The sequence below is a fragment of the Humulus lupulus genome, chromosome X (assembly GCF_963169125.1).
Source record: "Humulus lupulus chromosome X, drHumLupu1.1, whole genome shotgun sequence".
Classification (NCBI taxonomy): Eukaryota; Viridiplantae; Streptophyta; class Magnoliopsida; order Rosales; family Cannabaceae; genus Humulus; species Humulus lupulus.
In genome coordinates, this window is record NC_084802.1 from 37486783 (window position 1) to 37510369 (window position 23587).

The window sequence follows — 23587 nt, forward strand, 5'->3', positions numbered from 1 at the left end:
AGAATTGTGTGACGGACCTAAGTGATGTCCGGTAGGCTCAGTTGCCAAAAACTTGTATGATGGGCCTAAGTGATGTCTGGGGCTTGAATGCCAACCTTTATAAGCACTTATTCTTTCTCTTGCCTGATTTGTTATTATGACCTATGTATGACCAATATAATATGTTAATGATTTAGAGTTTGATTATGACTTATGTATGACCAATAGAATATGTTTATGATTTAGAGTTTGATTATGACCTATGAATGACCAATAGAATATGTTTATGAGTTAGAGTTTGTTTATGACCTAGAATGTATTATGATCTTATATGATTAGAATACATTAGTGTTGTTATGAAATCTTGTATGAACTTATGATATGTTTGTTATGACTATGTGCTTATATGATTTCTTGTATGCATTTTCTTTACTGGCTTAGAAGCTCAATCCTTACGATATTATTGTGCAGATAATTGAGGTTAGAATGGTCGGTTGCGAGTGGGACCTTAAGAGCTTAGTGATGTATTCGTGAGGACCATGTTGCCGCTGGAATGATCAAGGGCCTATGACATTATTTATAAAAGCATTTTCTTTTAAGTATTTTTATTTCTTTAAATTTGTATGTTGCTTAGTTAATTGTTAAAGACCTTATTTATTTTGTAAAAACATGGGATCCCTTTGCTTTATAGTATTTTCTTAAATAAAAGAGCAACATTTATGTTTACGATTCAATGTTGTGTTCTCGATAATATTATGAGAAATTAAGGCGTTACAATTTTACAAATACAGGGTCCAAAAAGTCATTTGTCAAAGCACAATGTCCAAATGGGTAATTTGACAAAATATAGGGTCCAAAAAGATATAAACCCTAAATATAATTATTTTATGAGTAATATTTTACTGTATTATTGCCAATGGTATATTGTCAATATTGGATTTCTCATAACATTAATTTCTATGATCGTCAAGTAAGAATTTTTATTATTCAAATACCTTTCAAATATTATGTTCTTCATGGTTATTTTTTTATCGAAACATTGGGATGTGAATGTTTTGACTGTGTTATCTTATGAAACAAAATATATTTAGGTTATCAAAACATATAGGGGATTCTCAATACCTTACCATTTTCTTATCGAATTTTCTTTTATTTAATTTCAAAATCTATTTTCATTCACAAAAAAAAATTATTTCTTTTATTATTGTCATGTTATTTATATCTTAACCGTTTGTTTGTTATCTTTGTTTCTTTGTCTCCTTGTGAAATCGACCGCCCTAGTTACACTACAACAACCTTTTTGTAAAGACAAGTTTGGGCATAAACTGTTAGAATATTTTATATGGACTAACATAATTAAGTGTTGTTCACACAGTGTCGGTATTAGCATGTAATGATAACTATATAATCGGTAATGCATGATATTACCATCAGGCCATAATGGGATGGACATAACGTACTAACATGCTCAGGGCCCATGGACACGCTCTAAAACGTCTTTGGTCAGCCCATTGGGCCAAGACAACTGATTCTCTCACATTGGGCATGTAAGCCCAATTGGCCCATAATTCCTTATATAAAGGGTTGTGCTCTTGATTGATTAAGGTAGAATGAGTGTGGCTATGGTGTAGAGAGAATGATAAAGTAGTGTTCATTACTCCCAAGCTCTCCTTTTCTCTATATGTGTAGATCAAAGAAGTGTAATCAACATGATTATTAGAGATCAAGGCGATAATTGGAGATACGTATATTATTATATTAATGCCCTAAATAAAATGTTTGATCATGGAAATTCATGAGCATGATTTGATATTGATTATTGTTTATTTAATGCTCATTGTGTATTAAGTATAACAATTGGTATCAAAGCCTGGACATTTGATTTTAGGGCTTATTAGAATAATTTTTTTTTTTCAAATCTGATTTACATAAAAAAAATTCGAAATTATATATTATTGGTAGATAAAATCATATTGGAGGATGAGTATTGAGTTTATCAATATTTTAGATTGTATTTTCCGTTTCGTTTACGTTGAAAACACCCAAAACTTCAAGCTTTTTCAAAGCTTGTTAATGGCCGAAAATGACTATTAGATCTACGGGTTTCGGATGTTTATAAGTTTGAATGGGTACTGGAAATAGAAAGAGCATGATAAATGGAGAAAAACCCCTCAAAGGACATTAAAATCGGAGCTCTGGTGGCTAAAATCCAACGGGGTCAGAATTTGGGTTCGAAACGGGTCGAACAGACCCGTCGGAGGTTGAAGACAACCTCAAAACGACGTGTCGTCGTTTTTCTAATTTAGTGTCGTTTTTTTGTTTTTTGTCATTTTCTGAAGTGTTGTCGTTTTTTATGATTTATGTCGTTGTCTGAAAAACTACATGTAGTTTTCTGATAAACTACATGTCGTTTTTGGGCATTTTTCAGCAAAAAAATTTTTTTAACTTTTTGGGCGCGTGAAGATTCCATTTTGGACCAAATTTTCACAATTTTGCTCATTTTAATTTTTCTCATTTAATTGTGTGATTATATTTTGGGTTTGGTCAATTTAAATTGTTAATTGACGCATAATCACATAATTAATTTGAATTAATTTTTTTTTCTCTCACAATTTTATTTTTTATTTATTTCATTGGATGAAGACATAATTATATTCATGCTATAAAAATTATTTGATAGATGATTGACATTTTTTATAATATAATTATGTTAGTGAATAATTAATTGAGTGCTTATGTACTCACCTATCGTGAGTCTAAGCATGTCAATTTTGTTATTCATAAAATTGTGAGAATTGTGATAAATTTATCGTTAATTAATTTAATCTCATACAAGGCCCTTTTTTTATTTGTTTATCATTCCATAATTTTGTTATATATATGCCTTTCGTGATTTTGATAATTTTGTGTGAATTTCATTGTTGTTATTATTATGAATTCTTTCGGGGCATATACTATGGAAAATGTGTAACAAGATATTGGTCATGGTTTGTGCATTTATTATAAAAATTATTGTCAATATTTAATTACTATTTTTGGTAATAAAATTTGCTAGAAATACAAAAATGCGCAATCGGCCTTATTAGATAATTATGAGATTAAATTTTTTCATTGAATGTGTTGTGCTTACCTGTCCTAAGTTTTCACATGTCAATTGTCGAAAATTGTGATTCATGTTAAATACTTTTTTCCCGTATCAATCACAATTAAAAACTAAGATCCATACATGCAATTTAGTCATCTTGTCGATGATTTTACTGTAAAGTAGGATGCTTAGATGGTGAAGGAAACACATTAGATGTCATGAACCACACAATCTTTTCTACCCTATCGGTAGTGGATTAGCTGAATTTGGTTATGATATTTAAAGTAGTTGTCCTTACCTGCGTAAGAGTCATATGTTTTATTTGAACGACTCTAACATGACATGATCGTTTCCGTTGATAGATCATTGAGAAAGCTAAGAAAACGAGCAGATTGCATAATCCTTGTTTTCACATAGTGGCACTGCTCTAAGATATTTTTTTAGTATTAAGCAATCCTAAAACCTCTACCGCTTAGTTATCGGATGGGACTATAATATGTCTTGTCACATCGATCTCTCATTAGAAAATTGGACTAGGCCTCGAAATTGATAAATCTTGAAATCATTTGAATTCAAAGATGCCAAGTTACTGCATGCTCAGTGGGAGTATTGCGATGGGTGTCAGTTGGTTTTAGTAAGGTATATATGTGTCGATCGATCCCTATTGACAAATTTTATGAGGGTGGAATCACTTAGGAATTTTCTTGGGCATCTAAAGTGATATTCCTACGTTTGCTACACAATGTTGAGTTCAGGAGACTAGTACGTTGGTTTTGTGCCTTGAGATAGTTTCGGTGGAACTAATGAATCAATTATTACAATACTTTTATGCTTAAGGATCAAGATAAGGCATAGATCATAAGTTGATAAGTTTTGGATCAATATTGCAATGGATGTATGATTGTCATTGTCTATTCCGAAGATATGATTGTGTTAATTGTGAATGTTTGTAAATATAGTGAATTCAAGATAATGGGTTAATGCATATGTACTCGATATCATATCGTTGTTGCTAGTAAAATTGAGGATAGCTAAGCTATATTTAGGCAACAATTTTGGATTGATTTAAGTCTGAACAAAGTTTTCAGTATAGTGACTTTGATAACTTAGTTACAATTTTGGATGAGAAATGGAAAGAATAGAGGATATAAGTTTTTTGACTTATTCAATCTCAGTACACATATTCATCGCTAATGACTATCATAAGTATTTATCTCAGTCCACAATGATTAATCTATAATGCATACAAATTTTGAGAGATATCGAGTATTTATCACTCTTTTGTTAAGTCTCTCATGCATTATTATCTTGAGCACAGTCTTCTCAAAGTTTTGACTCATCAAAGTTTAAAAGCTTTTATGTTTTAGAAAGCTTTATAGTGGAAAACACCTAAGGGATTAAACCATGCATGCATAATGATATGCAGTCACTTTTTTATGTGTATTGTTTCTCGAAGTGACAAGGACACAACAAGACTGGTAGACAGTCTTAATTGTTGTACTCCATGCATCTTGGTTTGATGGTTGTTATTATATTTGAATGTCTCTCAGGCCAAATTATGTGTAGTATACATATCCTATCGATATGATATCATACATAATTTATTTGATTGTCTATTGCATGCTGGAGATTAATATGGTGTTTGTTGATTATATTGGTCCAAGTGGGAGAGATATTTGAATCTTGTATGGACAAATATAATCACAAACATAATTCCATATTCACAATCATGTTAGTTGTTTTTCGAAAGAGACAATGTGAGATAAGTCTTTCGCTGCAACACTCAAGATACTAAGACTCAATGGATCATATCGTTTTATTCTGAATAGCCTCATGAATGTTGTGATTGAATAAGAATTTACATCTAAGGCTATTTCAGAAGTTCTAATATTATGAGGCAATATAGGACATTGCATTTGAGAATCTTGGATTTTAATCATATGAGAGAAGATGAACATTTAAGTGTTTTATTGAAAATATCAAGTTTAATATGTATGGCTCTTCTAGCTATTATTTTTTATAAGTATATAAAGTTATCTATGTTGGAGTTTTAAGCTGGGATTAGACATGGGTTAAAATTTTATTTAGGGAATAATTGGATTTATCCTTCATTTTGTTGCTTCCGCTGTTATTATTGATGACCTACAATTGGCCAGATTATTGTAAGAAACTCCATATGCGAACAAATAAAGATAAAGGATCGAGACAGTTTGATAAACCTGTGATTCCATACACGAGATAAGTTTAATTACATATACCTCTAAATTTCTAATCGATAGTCATTGGTAGTTCTTAATCCTTATTTGGAGAATTGATATGGTTATTTCATGATTTCCAAGCTATGATCAAGCGTGAAAGTTTAGGCTTAATCCCATAATAATTGGGAGATTTTCTTGATGGTGGTTCATTTTAAGAATAAGTTGTTTGATGGTTAAAGCAAGGTGAATTAAAGCCTATAGCTAGTCTCCACTATAACAGTGAATTTGTTCATTACTATTATTGAGTTGTAAAGTGGTGACTATTTGGAAATCAATATATAAGGATGCAAGAACTAAATTCTTGTTTAAAGGACACCCGAGTTCAATGCATTAAATCCATTTTGAGGCAGAACATTAAGATAGTGATTACTGTAATTCTCAAAATAGTCAATTCAAAACATTATCGTTAGTCAACACTATATGAGAGATCAGTGGGAGCAATGATATGTTTATATTGTCACTTGATATAGTACATTGCTCATATCTTATGATTTTGATCTATTTTGGAGACAAATTAAGCCGTTATTTGATAATATCTGTCAAATGAAGAATTCTTGATAAACCTTGTATGGTCTAAAAATTTAGATTCTTCGTGATGAGATCAACGGTAGACTGAATTGTCTCATATTTTGCATTGACTAACTATTGTAGTGATTAATGTTTCGATTTCATTGAGAATCTTTAAATAGTCTAAACTGTGATGTGTTATGAACGGCCTAAAGTCCATGATATTAGTAATGACGAGAGATCAAATTTGAGATTATCTCACATATATGCTTATTGAAGGCAGCCTAGGGCTTACTCAAGTATACACATTCCTATCGTGATATCTGTTACAGGCATGCTGGATTGGTACTTGAGTTGTCATCCTTATGGTACCAAGGATGTGTTAGCAATCGGCAAACCAGCATTGTGACATATAGTAGTTGGTTTAGTGATATCGATTGGAAAGGCTGCATGGATGATAAAATCCACTTATAAGCATTCATGATTCTAGGAGGAGCTATTTTGTAATTAAATGTCATATGAACACCTACAACTTCCTCTCTCATACAAAGTGAGTATAATGGTAAGGGAAGTTATATGTGATTAGGTGTTGCATGGACATTGACAGCATCCTCGTATGTGAAGGTAGAGTGTGTGGCGTGTTACGAGGACATTGATTGTACATTACAATTGCGATATTTCGTTTCAGTGTTAAGAGTAGTTGACTCTATTGTAAACTTACTGAACTTATGTGATAAATATCGCAATGATATCTATCTCTCGGAACTTGGGGAGTAATATTGCTCCATTAATGATGATGACGTTCCATATGTAGTGAGAAAGTTGTGGAGTCCTCTATTAGTATCATAACACGCACTTACAAACAACATGCTAATGACTACACTGACACGAGTTACCTGAACGTATGTACTAAGAAGTCATTTCTTGTTTGGATTGTTGGGAGCCAAAGATGTATTTGATCAGTGGGAGTCATTGTTTTTCATGTATGATCGACATGTTAAGGATTGATATTGGTTGTTGAATATATACATATTCTGGATAACTCTTTGATGTTGTGTGTACACACTTGTTGATGCAAGCCAGTGGCTTAGTCTCGGTGCTATGTTCGAGTGGATCCAAATCAGTAGTTATCATCATGTTTTATGAATCTCAGATGTCTCATTATGTATTATATTTGTGTCTTGTCGATACAATATGGTGCATAATTAGTTTATAGACATTATTGTTTCTTGAGATTTCTGTGTATTGATACTGTTGCTTAGTGAGCACATATTGGTGTAATTATATAGTCAAAGTGGGAGAATGTTAGAATATTTTATATGGACTAACATAACTAAGTGTTGCTCACACAGTGTCGGTATTAGCATGTAATGATAACTATATAATCGGTAATGCATGATATTACCATCAGGCCATAATGGGATGGACATAACGTACTAACATGCTCGGGGCCCATGGACACGCTCTAAAACGTCTTTGGTCAGCCCATTGGGCCAAGACAACTGATTCTCTCACATTGGCATGTAAGCCCAATTGGCCCATAATTCCTTATATAAAGGGCTGTGCTCTTGATTGATTAAGGTAGAATGAGTGTGGCTATGGTGTAGAGAGAATGATAGAGTAGTGTTCATTACTCTCAAGCTCTCCTTTTCTCTATATGTGTAGATCAAAGAAGTGTAATCAACATGATTATTAGAGATCAAGGCGATAATTGGAGGTACGTATATTATTATATTAATGCCCTAAATAAAATGTTTGATCATGGAAATTCATGAGCATGATTTGATATTGATTATTGTTTATTTAATGCTCATTGTGTATTAAATATAACATAAACATCGTGGACGATACTTTCTTGAAAACAACATGGACAAAATGTTATGCACAGTTACCCTAGATACAAACAACAACTTGCATCTACTTGCTTTTGGGATAATTGATAGCGAAAATCACGACTCTTAGACATGAGAAAACTAAAGGAAGTAATTATGAGACACTCTTGAAGAAATTCAAAATAGAAGATATTCCAAAAGTTTTTATTCTTTTTTTTTTTATGGAATTTGATAGTATTACAAATTTATCAAAAAAGAAGAAGGACAAATAGACCCCTTCAAATTGTGTCTTGTGAACTTTTTGACATTGCATAAATTCCCATTGAATCCTTTAAAACAATTAAAATTCTGTTAATTTTTTTAATAAATCTCTAACAAAGCATTATTTTTAAAGGATATATGAAATTAGTTATCATTGATATAATCAATTTGAGCAGCCATCACTGTTGCAATGTATGCAAGAGTTTTGTTTAATTTTTTATTTGTCACATTATTTGTAAATGATAATGTATGTAAGTAGCTATCACTATTAAAATGTATGCGAGCAGCCATAACAAATATTCTTTCAATTTTCGAATGGAACAAAACAAGAGGGTTTTTTTTTTAATTGTTTCAAATAATTCCCAGAAAATTTGGGGCACAGCTCAGGGTCAATATTTCAAGGGCAAAAAAGTTATTTGTCAAAAAAAAAATTCAAAAATCATTAAAATTAATCAAAAAAAATTTATACAATCATCAATTTTTATCGAATTTATTAGATGATCTTAAAAAATTATCAAAAATGAGAAAGATGCAAGTGAAAGAAGACATGGAGTAAATTATCTAAATTACTGAACACAATTAATTAAATAAGTTATCTATATAAGTGCAAAAAAACTGAAATATTTAATGAAACAAATCTCAATTATTGATCAGTATGTCGAATTAAAGTCAAGGCTTTCAAAATCCAGGACAAAAAAAAAATTAATCATTTCGATCCTTGATTGTGCATAAGGAGTAGAATGAGGAAAAAATCTTGAATTGGATCATCTCAAAAGATGGTAGTAGTGATGATCTTAATGGTTTATGAATTTGGGATATTAATATTTTGTATTAATTTGGTTTAGAAAATAGATAAGAATGGATGTGTATAGAGAAAAAAAGTTTGTGTGAAAAGTAGTAGTGTAGTGTATATGATGAAAAGTAGTGGCTAGAACAAGTGGTAATTGTTGATATGATGTGTAAATGTAGTTGATAATGAAAATGTGGTATTTTGGTTATGTACATATAGAGAATGAGAGAAACCAGTACAGTTAATTACACTACATGTGGTGTTTTTTTTTTTTGCAATTTAATTATTTATATGAGAATTTAATTTTGTTAAGGTTTGTATGGCTTTTATTTATTTTTTTCAAATATATGTTCTAGGAACTTTTTTTGTTGGGGGAATTTTATTTTATTTTTTTATGGAATTTAATAGTATTACAAATTTATCCAAAAAGAACGACAAATAGACCCCTTCAAATTGTGCCATGTGAACTTTTTGGCATTGCATAAATTCCCATTGAATCATTTGAAATAATTAAAATAGACCCTTATGTCATCTTCCATTAAAAAAAACTGAATGAATCTCTAACAAGGCATTATTTTGTAAGGATATATGCGATTAGTTATCATTGTTGTAATGAATTTGAGCAGCTATTACTGCTACAATGTATGCGAGAGTTTCGTTTAATTTTTTAATTGTGACATATTTTTAAGGGAAAATGTATGTAAGTAGCTATTACTACTAAAATGTATGCGAGCAGCCATAACAAATATTCTTTTAACTTTTGAATGGAACATATCAAGAGGGTGTATTTCAATTGTTTCAAATAATTCCAAAAAGTTTGGGGCACAACTCAGAGGGTCAATATTTTAAGGACAAAAAAATTATTTGTCCAAAAATAATTCGATAATCATTAAAATTCATCAATATTTTTATATATATAATCAATTTTTATTGAATTTTTTAGATGATCTTCAAAATTTATCAAAAATGATAAAGACACAAGTGAAAGAAGACGTAGAGTAAATTATCTAAATTACTGAACACAAGTAATTAAATAAGTTATCTATATCAGTGCATAAAAACTGAAATATTTAATGAAACAAATCTCAATTATTGATCAGTATGCAAATTAAAGTGAAGACTTTCAAAATCTTGGACAAAATAAAAATAAAAAAGACTAATCATTTCGATCTATAGTTGTGCATAAGAATGAGTAGAATGAGGAATAGCAAAATCTTGAATTGGATCATCTCAAAAAATGGTAGTAGTGATGATCTTAATGGTTTATGAATTTGGGATATTAATATTTTGTATTAATTTGGTTTAAAAAATAGATAGGAATGGATGGGTGTAGAGAAGAAAAGTTTGTGTTGTAAAGTAGTAGTGTAATGTATATGATGAGAAGTAGTAGCAAGAACAAGTGGTAAGTGTTGATATGATGTGTAAATGTAGTTGATAATGAAAATGAGGTATTTTGGTTATGTACAAATAGAGAATGAGAGAGACTAGTACAGTTAATTACACTACATATGTTTTTTTTTTCAACTTAATTATTTATATGAGAATTTCATTTTGTTAATGTTTGTAGTTTTTTTATTTATCTTTTCAAATATATGTTCCAGGAGTTTTTTTTTTTTTTTTTTTTTGAGAATTTTTTATGGAATTTGATAGTATTACAAATTTATCAAAAAAGATGAAGGACAAGTAGACCTCTTCAAATTATGCCATGTGAATTTTTTCGGCATTGCATAAATTCCCATTGAATCATTTGAAACAATTAAAATAGACCCTTTTGCTATCTTCTGTTACAAAAAATTGAATGAATCTATAACAAGGCATTATTTTTTAAGGATATATGGAATTAGTTATCATTGTTGTAATGAATTTGAGCAGCCATCACTGCTGCAATGTATGCTAGAGTTTCATTTAATTTTTGAATTGTGACATTATTTTTCAAGGATAATGCAAGTATCTATCACTACTAAAATATATGTGAGCAACTATAACAAAGATTCTTTTAATTTTTAAAAGGAACATGTTGACGCGGTTTTTTCGTCAATAGTAGATTTAGAAATCTAATAAAAGTATTAGTGCTTATTTGTAAACTGTAATGAACTTATATGAACTCTTTTGTACACACACAAATTTACGTGGTTCAGTGGTTAAAATTCACCTAATCCACGAGACAATATTATTTATCTTCTCTCACAATTTCTACAAAGTTTCAATATTACTAAAAATGCAGTCCCATTTCCTATCCATTATTCCTGATATTTATAGTAAAATTTCCTGAACATGTTTGGGTAACCGTGTGCATAAATATTGTATTAATATAGATAATTATCATTTACATAGGGATATGATTTCTTAATCAGAATATACTTTTATTATCTCGGACAATAAATGATAAATGTGCAATACAACCTGGGCATTAATGAGCGTATAGAGTGCCTCCGAGTCTCTCGGGATCCTTCAGTATGCATCATGACCAGGTTTCCACAAGCTGAACATATTCAGAGTGCCCTAAAGGGGATCCAGCCACTACATGTCTCGAACTGGACCGTCATCCTAAGAGGCGACCTACCAATTACCTGAATGTCGTGCTATCAAGTCCTAACTCGAGCTGATCACATCATCATTAGCTAGATGTTCTACTCATCTGCTTTTCCCATATGTTCATCTGCCAATTGTATCCCTGGCTGGGTGATTAAACTCATGCTAATTTTTAGGGTACAACATTTTCCCCAAGCTCCTGCTCGTGCTTGACGTCATCACTTTCTGACATGCACAGTAGGGGCTTTTAGGCTTCGGTTATGTAAAATCGTGCATGCCTACTACTCGAGTGTTGAACACGTGGCCGTCTGTAATTGGCGTCTGTTCGGGTTTCGAGGACTGTGACAACTGTCCTGTCAACTTTTTATCGTCGCATGGGTCATTTAATATTGGCCTTTGGATCTCGGCTAACCCAATCGGATGGTCCGAATTAATTCCCAATGTTTACGTATAAATAGGGAGATCAGACCTGAACCTTACAACCTTTGCATTCAAGAACTTTCCTTTTAGAAAGAAAAATCCCAAAACCTTTTCCATAAACCTTCATCGCCCTTCAGTTTCTCAGTAGCTCTCAAGCTTCTGCCTATGGACGCATCAATCATTCTCATCGAACAAACGTATAAACTGTAAGTATTTCCTCATCTGACTTGAATCTTTCATTTCTTTATTTTCCAATGAGCTTTTTACTTCGAAAAACATTTTTTGTTTAGTATCGTTTTGTGTTCTAGCCATGTCTGAGTTTAAATAGGGTTTGGTTTAGACTAAAAGAACGATACTAGACTTGTTTAGAAATAAGGTATATGAAAACTAGGTAAATTTTCTGGGTTTTGCAAGGAAAATATCATTGATGAATAGATTAGGATACATGTTTGGATGTAGAAGCTAAGAGGTTTTTAGGTTTGGTCCTGGGTAGCTTAAGGGTCACGATTCCTTAAGTGGTTTTTCATTAAACCGCTTTCAAAAGAAAAGTAGTGAGCCTGACGAGTCTGACACACGAATCCCGAAGTATCAAGGAATTCCTAAATTCATAGCACGTGGCCTAGGACTACGCGTGGAACCACGCGTTGATGCTAGGACACATCTTAGCTCGTGTAAATTTTGATTTGTCAAAAGTAAACCAATCAAACCCTCAGGTCACTGTACCTTTTTCACCGTAGCTAGTAATTTCCTTAGGTCGCCACTAATAGGCCGCTTTGTCGTCAGGCGAGCTAAATCATGGCCCCACCAAAGAAAAACATCGCGAGCTCCTCTACTCAGAACAAGAATAAAGACAAGCAAATCATGTCCAAATCTCCGATTCCTCGATTCGGCCCAATGGTGGAGAAGAAACTTGTTGTCGACCCCAATGCTTTTTTCAAGGCCGAGCACATCGTGTCTCGAATAACGTCGCAGGGGAAAATGAATAAAATACTGCTGAGCCATGGGATCGAGATGGGAATTGATGGCCTCCTTGCCTGACCTGCATTGGAAGGAGAGAGGAGCTGCGCCCCCCTTCAAGATGACTTTGGGACTTGGAGTGATGAGCACCTGAAGGCAGGTGCTTTCCTCTAATTAGATCAGTACTTCATAGATTTTGTGAACTACATCGAACTGGCTCCGTTCCAGCTCCCCCCGAACTCGTATCAACTTTTGGCGGGGTTGGAAAATCTATTTCTGAGGCATGAGTTGGAGGTCCCAACCCTGGCAGATATTATGTACTTCTTCTACCTCAAGGCCAGTCCTGATCAGTAGGGGTGAGGTGATGACTTTTACTACCTCACTTGCTTCCCCAACTCAGATTCGTCATTGACCTCCCCAGCCACCCAAATGACTATAAAGACCAGTTCTTTATGTCAAATGGGTTCAAGAATTGCGATCACCGATACTTCAACCGCCCTCGTAAGTCTTCTAACTTTATGAATTTTGTACGCGAACTCTCTTATCATTTTCATTGTTTTTTGTTTAATCCTTCTAACTGAGTTCGTTCCTTGTGTAGCTATATTCAAGAGGACAGAGCAGTCTGAGACCCTTGGGGGTCAATACGAGACATTGTCTCGTCTTCCTTCGAAGGAGAGGGACTTTCGTCATGTAGTGAATGGTGCTACCATGGTGGCTTGCAACCCGATCAGCAAAGGCCAGACACCTCCCATTCTTCCTGAGCTCCCCCCTCCTCAAGAAGTTTTGCCCGCCATTGAAGACACCGAGGAGGAGGAGGATGTAGAACCGCTAGTGCGCAAGAGGAGAGTTCCTGAAGATTATCAAGGTCCTGATCCAGGGCAAAGCTGAATCTGGGGCAGCAGCTGGCACTTCCAGCCAAGATAACCCCTATAGAAAACTAGATAGGGCTACTGCCAGTTTTAGGCTAATTCGCTTCAACCCCCAACTCGTTAGTCGCCATCCTACTAACCCAGACCTGAACACAACACTTTGTCAGTGTGTGGATCATCTGGTGATATGCTACCACTATAGCTACCCCAGATGCACCATTGTGGTTGAAAACACCCTCCACTTTAGGTCCTCCATTTTTGAGAAATATGGGGCAAATCGTAGGATATGGCCTTCTTTACGTCGGGGTGTATTCGCCCCCGACTTTATGCAGTCTGTAGATGAGTATAGCTCAGAAGAAGACCTCGAACCCCTTAGGACCCAGGATGTAATAATTCTAGACTCTCCCCCACCTCTGATAGTCCATGAGTTAGAGGTTATACCTAGCTCAGTTCATAACCCTGAGCTTATTGTAGTAGATTCCTCCCCTAACTCGGAGGGTAGGGTTCTTGCTCTTGTTCCTCTCTTTGCATTACTTTGACTAATTATCCCTTGTATCTGAATCTTCTGCTCGTTCCTTTTCAAGTGCCTTCAAAGCTGGCGGGGCTGGAGCTGGGCCTGTGGTGAAAAGGCCTAGATTGTTAAAGAAACATGCCTATGAGATTGGCACTTCCACCGAGTCTCCAATCAAAGACAAAGGTGTCAGCTCCACCCGAGAGCAGCAACAACAAACTCAACCCCAGCTCCGGTGACAATAGTCACAGTTCTCGAGTCTCCTCCTCCTCTCCCTTGACATGTACCTTCTTCGATTCCTCAAGTGATCCAAGGCGAAGATCCCTCCATTCAGATCCCAGTAAAACTACTCGAGCTGACGAGGATCCCCGAAGCATTTCAGGGGACGGTATTTGAGATGGCAATCCATATGGTGGGCCATGCATATAGAGCCAATGTCAAGGATCTGAGGGCCATGGAGGAGCGTACTCCCAAAGATGTACTTGAGTCTGCCGTGGGCATGAACCTCACCGTGAGCCCCTTCTATTCTTCTAGCATTCCTTTTCCTTTCCTTCTCTTTTTTTTTTAACCTTGACTTGCCTTTTCCCTTTGCAGTCCGTCCTGGGTCAACTCCACGGAATTGTTCGGGTTCGAGCTAGGAGTAATGAGCTCCAAGCCACCCTGTCACCTCCCAAGAGAGCGAGGGGTCTGAAAAGGCTGCCCTAACTGCTTCCCAGGAAAGCGAGCGAATTTCCAAGAATCAGGTCGTGGAAGTGAGTCGTCGACTGGACAAGCAACAGGCTGAGAATGATGGCCTCAAAAAGAAGCTTGGTGAGGTCGAGGCCAAAGCCAAGGAGGAGGCCGAGAGGGTGAGGTCAGAGATTGTGGAGTCGTCGAATCAAATGGAGGAGATGCTTTACCAATGTTGGGCTTTCAACCAGGACAGAAACTTCACTTTCATGCAGTCATGGTTTTGGGAACCTTATCTTGCCAAATTCAAGATTTGATTCTCACAAGAACCCTCTGAGACCGCCAAGGCTTCTGATACTGCTGAAGGGGATGGTGACATCCTCCGAGCGAGTCGATGGAGCTCATTGATCTTTTTTCTTTATTTTACATTTTGTAACTAAGTCCCTATGGACTAAAACAATCGCCTTCGGGCTCAGATCGAGGTTTTTTCTTTCCTCGAGATAACTATATGCTTTTGAGTACATATTTAATTTGTGATCTATTCATGTTCCCCTTGGTCTATTATTTTCTCATGTTTTGAATTCTCAGATTCTTGTACAATTGAAATCTTAGGGCTTGTCTTTAGATCGGGAAAGATTTTTGATGGCTCGACTAACTAATTTCAGTTTATATCTTAGTTGTGTCCAAGATTTTTCCCACCTAATTTTGTTATACCTGTTAGGAATCAAGCCTCAGACCTGGTCGTATCCAGGGGTTTTAGTAGGCTTAATAGCATTGTACCTGTTAGGAATCAGGCCTCAGACCTGGTTATATCCAGGGGTTTTAGTCTGCTTAATAGCATTATACCTGTTAGGAATCAGGCCTCGGACCTGATTATATCTAAGGGTTTTGTTTTAGAAATTTCTCAATCTTAGTTCGTGTTCGGAAATTGAAAATCTGAGCATTAAAAATCCTCCGAATAATCAATTTTTCCAAACTCTAAGTTTCAGATTCCATCCGAATACGCTGAACTCTTTTAAAAGCTCTCTTCGGTTATGTGCCCCCCAAGCAACCATAACTTATAAGTGTTCTAGGTTGCTTTTACAAAGTGAGCCCGCGATAATAAAACAATAAAATTGATTACGTAATAATCCAATTGTTATTTAAATGAAATGGATTTTATAGATAAGCCTTACATAAACAGTAATTCCAAAAACATTAACAACAAAATTATTGATAGTACTTTTTGAGGTGTAGGGAATTCTAGGTCCATGGAACTATTTCTCCACTTAATCGGGCTAACTTAAAGGTCCCTTCGCGCAAGATCTCCACAATCTGGTATAATCCTTCCCAGTTCAGCCCTAACACACCGTTCTTGGGATCTTTACTTGCCAAAAACACCCTTCGGAGAACCAAATCACCTAGTTCGAGTCTGCATCCTTTTACCTTTGAATTGAAATAATGAGTGATTTTCTGCTGATAATGGGCGAGCTGTTATTGTGATGCTTCTCGTTTTTCCTCGATTAGATCAAGGGATGCACTGAGTAGCTCGTGCTTCTGATCTCTGTCAAGGGTCTTTTTTCTGTGGGTCGTCACCAGCACCTCAATCAGGAGCATAGCCTGGCATCCAAAGGTCAGAGAAAAAGGGGTATGTCCCGTGGAGGTTCAATGTGAGGTTCTATAAGCCCAGAGTACTTGCGGGAGCTGCTCTGGCCATAGTCCCTTAGCTTCATCTAATCGCTTCTTTAAGCTCGCATTTAGGGTCTTGTTTACGGCCTTAACCTGCCCATTAGCTTGCGGGTATGCTACTGAAAAAAAACTCTTGGTTATGCCGTATTTTTCACACAAGTTTGTGAAAAGATCACAATCAAACTGAGTCCTGTTGTCAAACAGGATCTTTTTTGGGAGCCCAAATCGACATATGATATTTTTTACGAAAAAATCCAGGACTCTCTTCAAGGTGATGGTTGCTAGAGGGTCAACCTCCACCCACTTCATGAAGTAATTGATGGCGACAATAGCATAACGAACACCTCCTTTTCCTATTGGCAAAGAACCAATCAAGTCAATTCCCCATACTGCAAACGACTAAGGGGATGAGATCATGGTTAGCTCAATGGGAGCTTCTCGGGCAACTATGGCGAAGCATTGGCATTTGTCACATTTCTGCACATACGATATCGAGTCCTTTGTCAGCGTGGGCCAAAAATAGCTTTGTCCCAGTACTTTCAAAGCTAGGTTTTGCCTCCCAGCATGGTCTCCGCAGAAGCCTTCGTGTATTTCTTGCAAGATAGTTTGCGCTTCCTCGAGCAGAACACACCGTAGGAGAGGTAGCGAATGCCCTCATCGATATAGAATCCCTTCAAACATAAGATATTGCGGAGCTTAATACAGCAACTTTCTTGCACCCTTTTGATCGTCAGGTAACTTTCTGGTTGTGAGATACTCCACTATGGGGGTTATCCACGTCGTTTTATGTCAATCATTCCAACCTCAATCGTTTCTGCTATTATGCTCGGCATTTCCAAGAATTCCACCAAAACTACATTCAGTGTATCCTCCTCTTTAGTGGTAGCAAGTCAAGCCAAAGCATCAGCATTGGAATTCTACTCGCGGGGTACTTGTTCAACGAAGCTAAACTCAAATTCAGACAACTCGCCCTTAACCTTGGCTAAGTAGGCTGCCATCTTGATACCGCGAGTTTGGTATTCTCCCAATATCTGATTGACTATGAGCTGGGAATCACTATAACATTGGATCGCCTTTACTTTTAGCTCTTTTGCCACCCTTAGCCCTGTCAATAAGGCCTCATATTCGACTTCATTGTTGGATGCTTCGAATCTGAACCTTAGAGTTGTATGGAATCGATGCCTTCAGGTGAGATTAAAATTATCCCAACTCCTGATCCGTTTTCATTAGAGGATCCATCAACGAAGATTTTCTACAATTCCTGCACCAATTCTCTTATTGGCTCGTACTGAAAACCTATGGACTCAGCCACAAAGTCAGCGAGGGCTTGACTCTTGATTGATGTGCGTAGCATATATAATATTTCGAACTGGTTGAGTTCGATGGCCCATTTTAGTAGATGCCCCAACATTTCATGATTTTGGAAAACCTACCAAAAAGGTTGGTCGGTTAAGACACGGATAGTGTGGGACTGAAAATACGATCTGAGCTTCCTTGAAGCCAAAATAAGACAAAACGTGAGCTTTTCTATTAATGGATACTAGGATTCAACTCCGAGAAGTGTTTTACTTACATAATACACTGGTTTTTGCGCCCGATTTTTCTCTCAAACTAACACAACACTGACCGCATTCTCCATCATGTCCAGATACAGAAACAAACATTCCCCAAATGCTGGTTTTGATAGTACGGGGGGTTCAACCAGGTGAGCTTTCACGTCGTGAAATGCATGCTCACATTCTTCGGCCCACTCAAACTTCCTATTTCCTTTGAGCAAGTTGTAAAATGGGAGACACTTGTCAGTGGATTTTGAAACAAAGCGGTTTAAGGCCGCTATAACGCCCTACTAATTAGGATTTGTTACCATGTGTGTTTAAATTAGTGTGAGACTCGCTAAACGAATCATTTGGACTAAAATATGTGATTAAGCCACTAAGGGTTCATGTAATAAAAATTTTGGTCAACGAATAAACATTTCCATTAAAAGAAAAATTTAGTCTTTACATAGGACCCCAAAATACAAGTTTAAAAATTTGTTTACAACTCAGGGACTACAAAATAAGCCGACCTAAGTGGCAAAACAGTGTCCAACCCTAGTTCCCTTACGACACCTCGATCGTGGCGGTCAAGCAGACTGCATATGTACACATTGCCCTTAACGCTCTCCAACTCATGGCTGGCCAAGGTTCTCCTTACCCTTACCTGCACCACAAAGCACCCGTGAGCCAAAAGACGCAGCAAGAAAACACATTAGCAAATTCAGATAGTCCACAGAATATAACAGCATGCTCAATAGTAATAACTAGAACCAAGCATACACACTGTACAAGTAAGTGACCATAGGGTCACGCAAGTGCGTGTCGCACTCCCTTTCATTCCTATGGAATCTGAGCCAGTCAAGTGCATAATGCCCTCCCATTCATTCCATCTGAGCCAGTCAAGTGCATAACTCACTCCCGGGGTGGCCTAGCCATAATGGCCCGCACTTAACGCGCATAATACCCATCACAGCTCATAAGTCGAGCCTTGCAAACCCTCGACTCATAAGTTGAGCCTTGTGAACCCTCGACTTATAACTCGGCCTTGTAAACCCTCGACTTATAAGATGAGTCATGAAATCCCTCGACTTATAAGTTGACCTTGTAAACCCTCGACTTATAAGTCGGCCCTTGTAAACCCCTTGACTTATAAGTCGAGCCATTTTTAATCCCTCGGCTTATAAGTTGGGCCCCTTTTATTCAAGTATACCCTTGACTAACAGGCCAAGCTTTTGGGCATGATATACAGACTTCCGACTTATTAGTCGGGCCTCCCAATCGGGGACAGACATACATATACCACATTTATCAAACACAAATACAACACATTACAACGTACATACACTAGTATACACATGCATAATTATAATTATGTTCATTAGTTGGGCTTGAGCCCTAATCATGTTTACATTTAACAATTGGGTCAAGTCCCAATCATATTACATTCAACAGTTGGGCCAAGCCCCAATCAATTACATTTAACAGTTGGGTCGATCCCCAATCATATTACATTTAATAGCTAGGTCGAGCCCTAATCATAATACATTTGATAGCTGGGTTGATCCCTAATCATAATACATTCAACAATGGAACCAAGCCCTAATCACGTATCTCACGCATCGGGTGCAATTTTCTTACCTTTGGTCCAAGGATAAGTAAATAAGAAAGCAAGCACGACCCCCGAGAACCTCTCCTGAGCATTAGCGATAACCTAGTCACAACCCATAGAGAATATCCTATCAACATTAGATTCCATAATAGAACCCCGGGACCAATCCCGTGCTCTCGGGACCTCTGATTCCCCCACGCGGGGTGGTGAAATCGCCCCCCGAGCCCTTGGGAAAAAACCCTAAAAATTGGATTTTGGGGATCTTGAAATTTGGTCTAGCGCTGCAACGCAACCCCCCCAAGCATCGCGACACACAGCTAGGGCTCCCTGCCCTGGAACACCCCTGCATCGCGGCTCGAAAGAACAGCGTCGCAGCACTTCTTCGCAGACCTAGAAAAACTGGGTTTTTTCTACGTTTTCTCCAAACCCAAACCTTCCAAAATCACCCCAAGGTTTCCCCAAAGTCCCTTGGGTTTGGATTTGAGTTGGTTATTGGGATGTTTGGGATGCATATGTTGCATTTTCTCCAAACCTAAACCTTCCAAAATCACCCCAAAGTCCCAATTGAGTCCCAAAAGCATTATTACACAACATATGCATCCCAAACATCCCAATAACCAACTCAAATCCAAACTCAAACTCAAGCCACTGTACTTATATTGATTCTGGTAGGGAAAGATGCCGAGACATTCTAAGCATTTGAGAGAACGACAAGAGGTTGATGTCCACCTAGACGGAGATCAGCTGAAAGCTTCCATGAGGAACCATCCACCTCCCAAAAATGTGGATGCACCCAAGGAGCCTATGGCTCTTGAAGACGAAAGGGAGACTTCAGCTATCCAGCTTGATGGAGACTGTCCATGGCCAATATCCTCCCCTACAGGTGGAGTGAGAGTGTTTCCTCCCCCAAGGCCACCATCGATGCCGAACTCTGGCCGACTGAATCCGGGTCCTTCAATGTGCAGGCCCGATAAGAGTCCCCGAGTACATTCCATAAGCTCTAGCTCTTGGACTCGATTCTATAAGGATGAGATACGTGAGTTACACCGAAAGAACCAAAGGCATAGAAACCACCTTAGAAAACATGCAAGAGGTGTTAAATGGCATGTTACAGAAAAAATAAAGCATGCCTCTTCCTAAGAGAAAGGAGAAAGGCCATGAGAGGGGAGAGACCACAGTCCCTATGGACGACAGGAGGACTCGAATCTTTACTAGCAATACCCTTTAGCCAAAGTTGCATGAGCATCCCGGACAGGTGAAGCAGCCTAAGAGGCCAGGGTGGAAGAACGATGCTAACCCTCAGAACGAAGTTAAGGTCAGTTCAAGGGAAATACCCCTAGACTTGAGGGAGCTCAACAGGAGAAATTCGGGCAAGAGGACCACACCTCCTGTGGCTCCCCCAGAAGACAAAAGGAAAGGAAAGGCTAACCCATCCGACTTGAGGGACTCCTTTAACAAAAGGAGATAAGGCTTAGACACCGAGATGAGGAGCCTACGGAGCAAGATAATCACCGCATCTAGGGGGGCACGCTTTCGATGATGAGTTTGATTACGAGTCACCCTTCACTAGAGAAATCTAAGTCGTGCGACTCCCAGCCAACTTCAAAGAGCCCCACATGACCCCCTACAAGGGCAATACGGTTCCAAAGTACCATCTTTATGTGTTCAATTACCTAATGAAGTTAAGGGGAATTAATAGTAGAGCTAGATGCCTCTGCTTCGCTATTACATTGAAGAGACCTACATACAAGTGGTTCAATACCCCTCGGCCAAGGTCCATCAGGTCCTGGCAACAACTTTCCGACGAATTTCTCCAGCAACATCACGCGATGCGTGATTACACCATGTCAGGCACCAACCTTGCTAACGTAAAACAAGGAAAGGATGAGAGCCTAAAGAGCTATATCCATAGGTTCAATATGGAGGCAGCTAAAGTAGGAAGCCTGACCCGAGAGGAGTTAAAAATGGCCATTACAGTCAGAGTGCGCTTAGGCAGTAAGCTGTGGGATAACATGCTAAAGAATGAGGTCACTGGCCTAGACGACTTCTACGAACGGGCACAAAAATACATCAGTGTTGATGATGGTCACAAGAGTCTTAATGCTGGAAAAAGCGAGCCATCCCTAAAACCCTCAACCCATGAAGGCCTAAATAGCGCAAAGAGAAAGAAAGCCTACAAAGAGCTGAGAGACAATCATTTGAGGAAACCCAAACATGTGGATGAACATAGGCAGACCCAACACACCTTTTATACTGATCTAACACATACTAGGGAACATATCTTCGTCACAAATAAGAATCAGGTCCCCTTCGGAAGACCCCTACCAATCAAGAGAGATCGATCGAAGAGAGATCCCGGTAAGTATTGTCAGTATCATAAGGACATTGGCCACACCACGGCAGAGTGTAACCATTTGAAAGTGGAAATTGAGGAGCTCATACGCAGGGGGCACCTGGGTAGGTATGTTACAAAAGAGAACCCAAGACCAGAGGGTAGGTCGGCTTCACCACGAGCCCACGAACGAGCCCCAGAGGTACAAGGGGAAGTAAGAAAGGTTTTTGGAGATCCAACATTCAAAGGAGAGTCAGGAAGAGGAAGAAGTACATATGCCAAAGAATTTTTCGCCTACAGCAACCCCTTGGTGCTAACCGTCCATATAGCCAATACAAAGGTGCACCATGTCCTCATGGATAATGGAAGTTTAGTGGATATCTTATATCAACTCGCTTTAGAGAAGATGGGCTTGGGAATCAAGAACTGTAGACCTTGCCACACCTCCTTATATGGATTCACTGGGAGCTCGATACAACCCTTAGGAACAATTGGGTTAGCTCTCATCGTGGGGGAACAACCCAAACAAACCACCGTCATCTCAAACTTCATTGTAGTAGATTGTGCTTCAACTTTCAACGCAGTATTGGGGAGACCCTCCCAGAGAATTGAAAGCGGTGACCTCAATCTACCACCTGTCTGTTATATTCCCAACTCCTGGAGGAATAGCAAGCATAAAGGAAAATAGAAGAAGGCAAAAGAATGTTATAACACCTCTCTCCGCGCCAAGACACTGGGACTGATGGCGATGGTCATCCATAGGAAACCAAACCCACAAGAATTAGACCCTCGAGTTACTGAGGAGATCAGAATCGAAATGGATAAGAGAGAGATAGGTGAGCTATGCCTAAAATATAAAAAATTAGAGGAGACCGTGCGAAAAATGCTAGAAGTTCTCTACTGCATGGCACAAGAAAAATATGATGTACCTTCCACCATGAATATAGGAGAAGAATAGGGAAAGAAGGAAACGACCTTCCCCATTGACGGTGGAAAAATCCAACTTCTAAGGAGTAGTTCCCCATGTCTAAAGCACCATGAAGGTTCCTTGCCACAGGTGCGGTCAAGAAGTGGGGGCACACGCATGATATGAATACCGCCTCCTCGAGGAAGAAGCTGGGGGACGAAAGAGGCATGTCCCAACAAAGATAAGATGGAGTGAAAGGAAAGAAGGTCCTCACAAATTCTTTCATGAAGGAGAGAAAGACCCAAGCTCCGTCCGCCTGCGACCTTCTGAACTCGATAAACAGAAGGAGGAAAGAGCTAGGCAACACGATGAAGAACCTTAGAAACCAGATAGCAGCTGCGCAAAAAAGGAAGCTGAAAGCCAATAAGTCCATGGAAAATCTCCACTTTTGAAGGAGATCCAAGAAGAACCTCTCCCATCTCACGTCAAAAAATCGCGCACGACATCTCGAGGAGAGAAATGCCTCCCGCAACAATGCGCCTTCCCTGACTATGCGACACCCGCTAGGAACCACGTCAATGTGAAGCAAGGCGAAAATGAAAGCCTGAGAAAGTATATATAGTGTTTCAACGCAAAGGTAGCCAAAGTGGGAAGGTTATCTAAGGACGAGTTGAGAATGGCCATCACCGCAGGGGTACATCCGAAGAGCGAAATGTGGGGAAGTATGCTCAAGAGAGAAATAGAGGACATAGGTGACTTCTATGAAAGAGCTTTAGAATGCATCCGAGCAGAGGATGAATGTGACCAGCTAAGGATACGCGCCTGAGAGGGAATATCGGGTAAAGCTCCACTTTTTGTACAAT

General features: G+C 37.9%; 1 protein-coding gene across 1 annotated transcript; it reads left to right on the forward strand.

Moving 5' to 3' along the window:
- The first annotated feature begins 21404 nt into the window (after window positions 1–21404).
- LOC133805719 (uncharacterized) lies at window positions 21405–22505 on the forward strand. Its single transcript, XM_062243881.1, has one exon. The coding sequence runs from the start codon at window positions 21405–21407 to the stop codon at window positions 22503–22505; it is 1101 nt and encodes a 366-aa protein (XP_062099865.1).
- Window positions 22506–23587: the final 1082 nt, after the last annotated feature.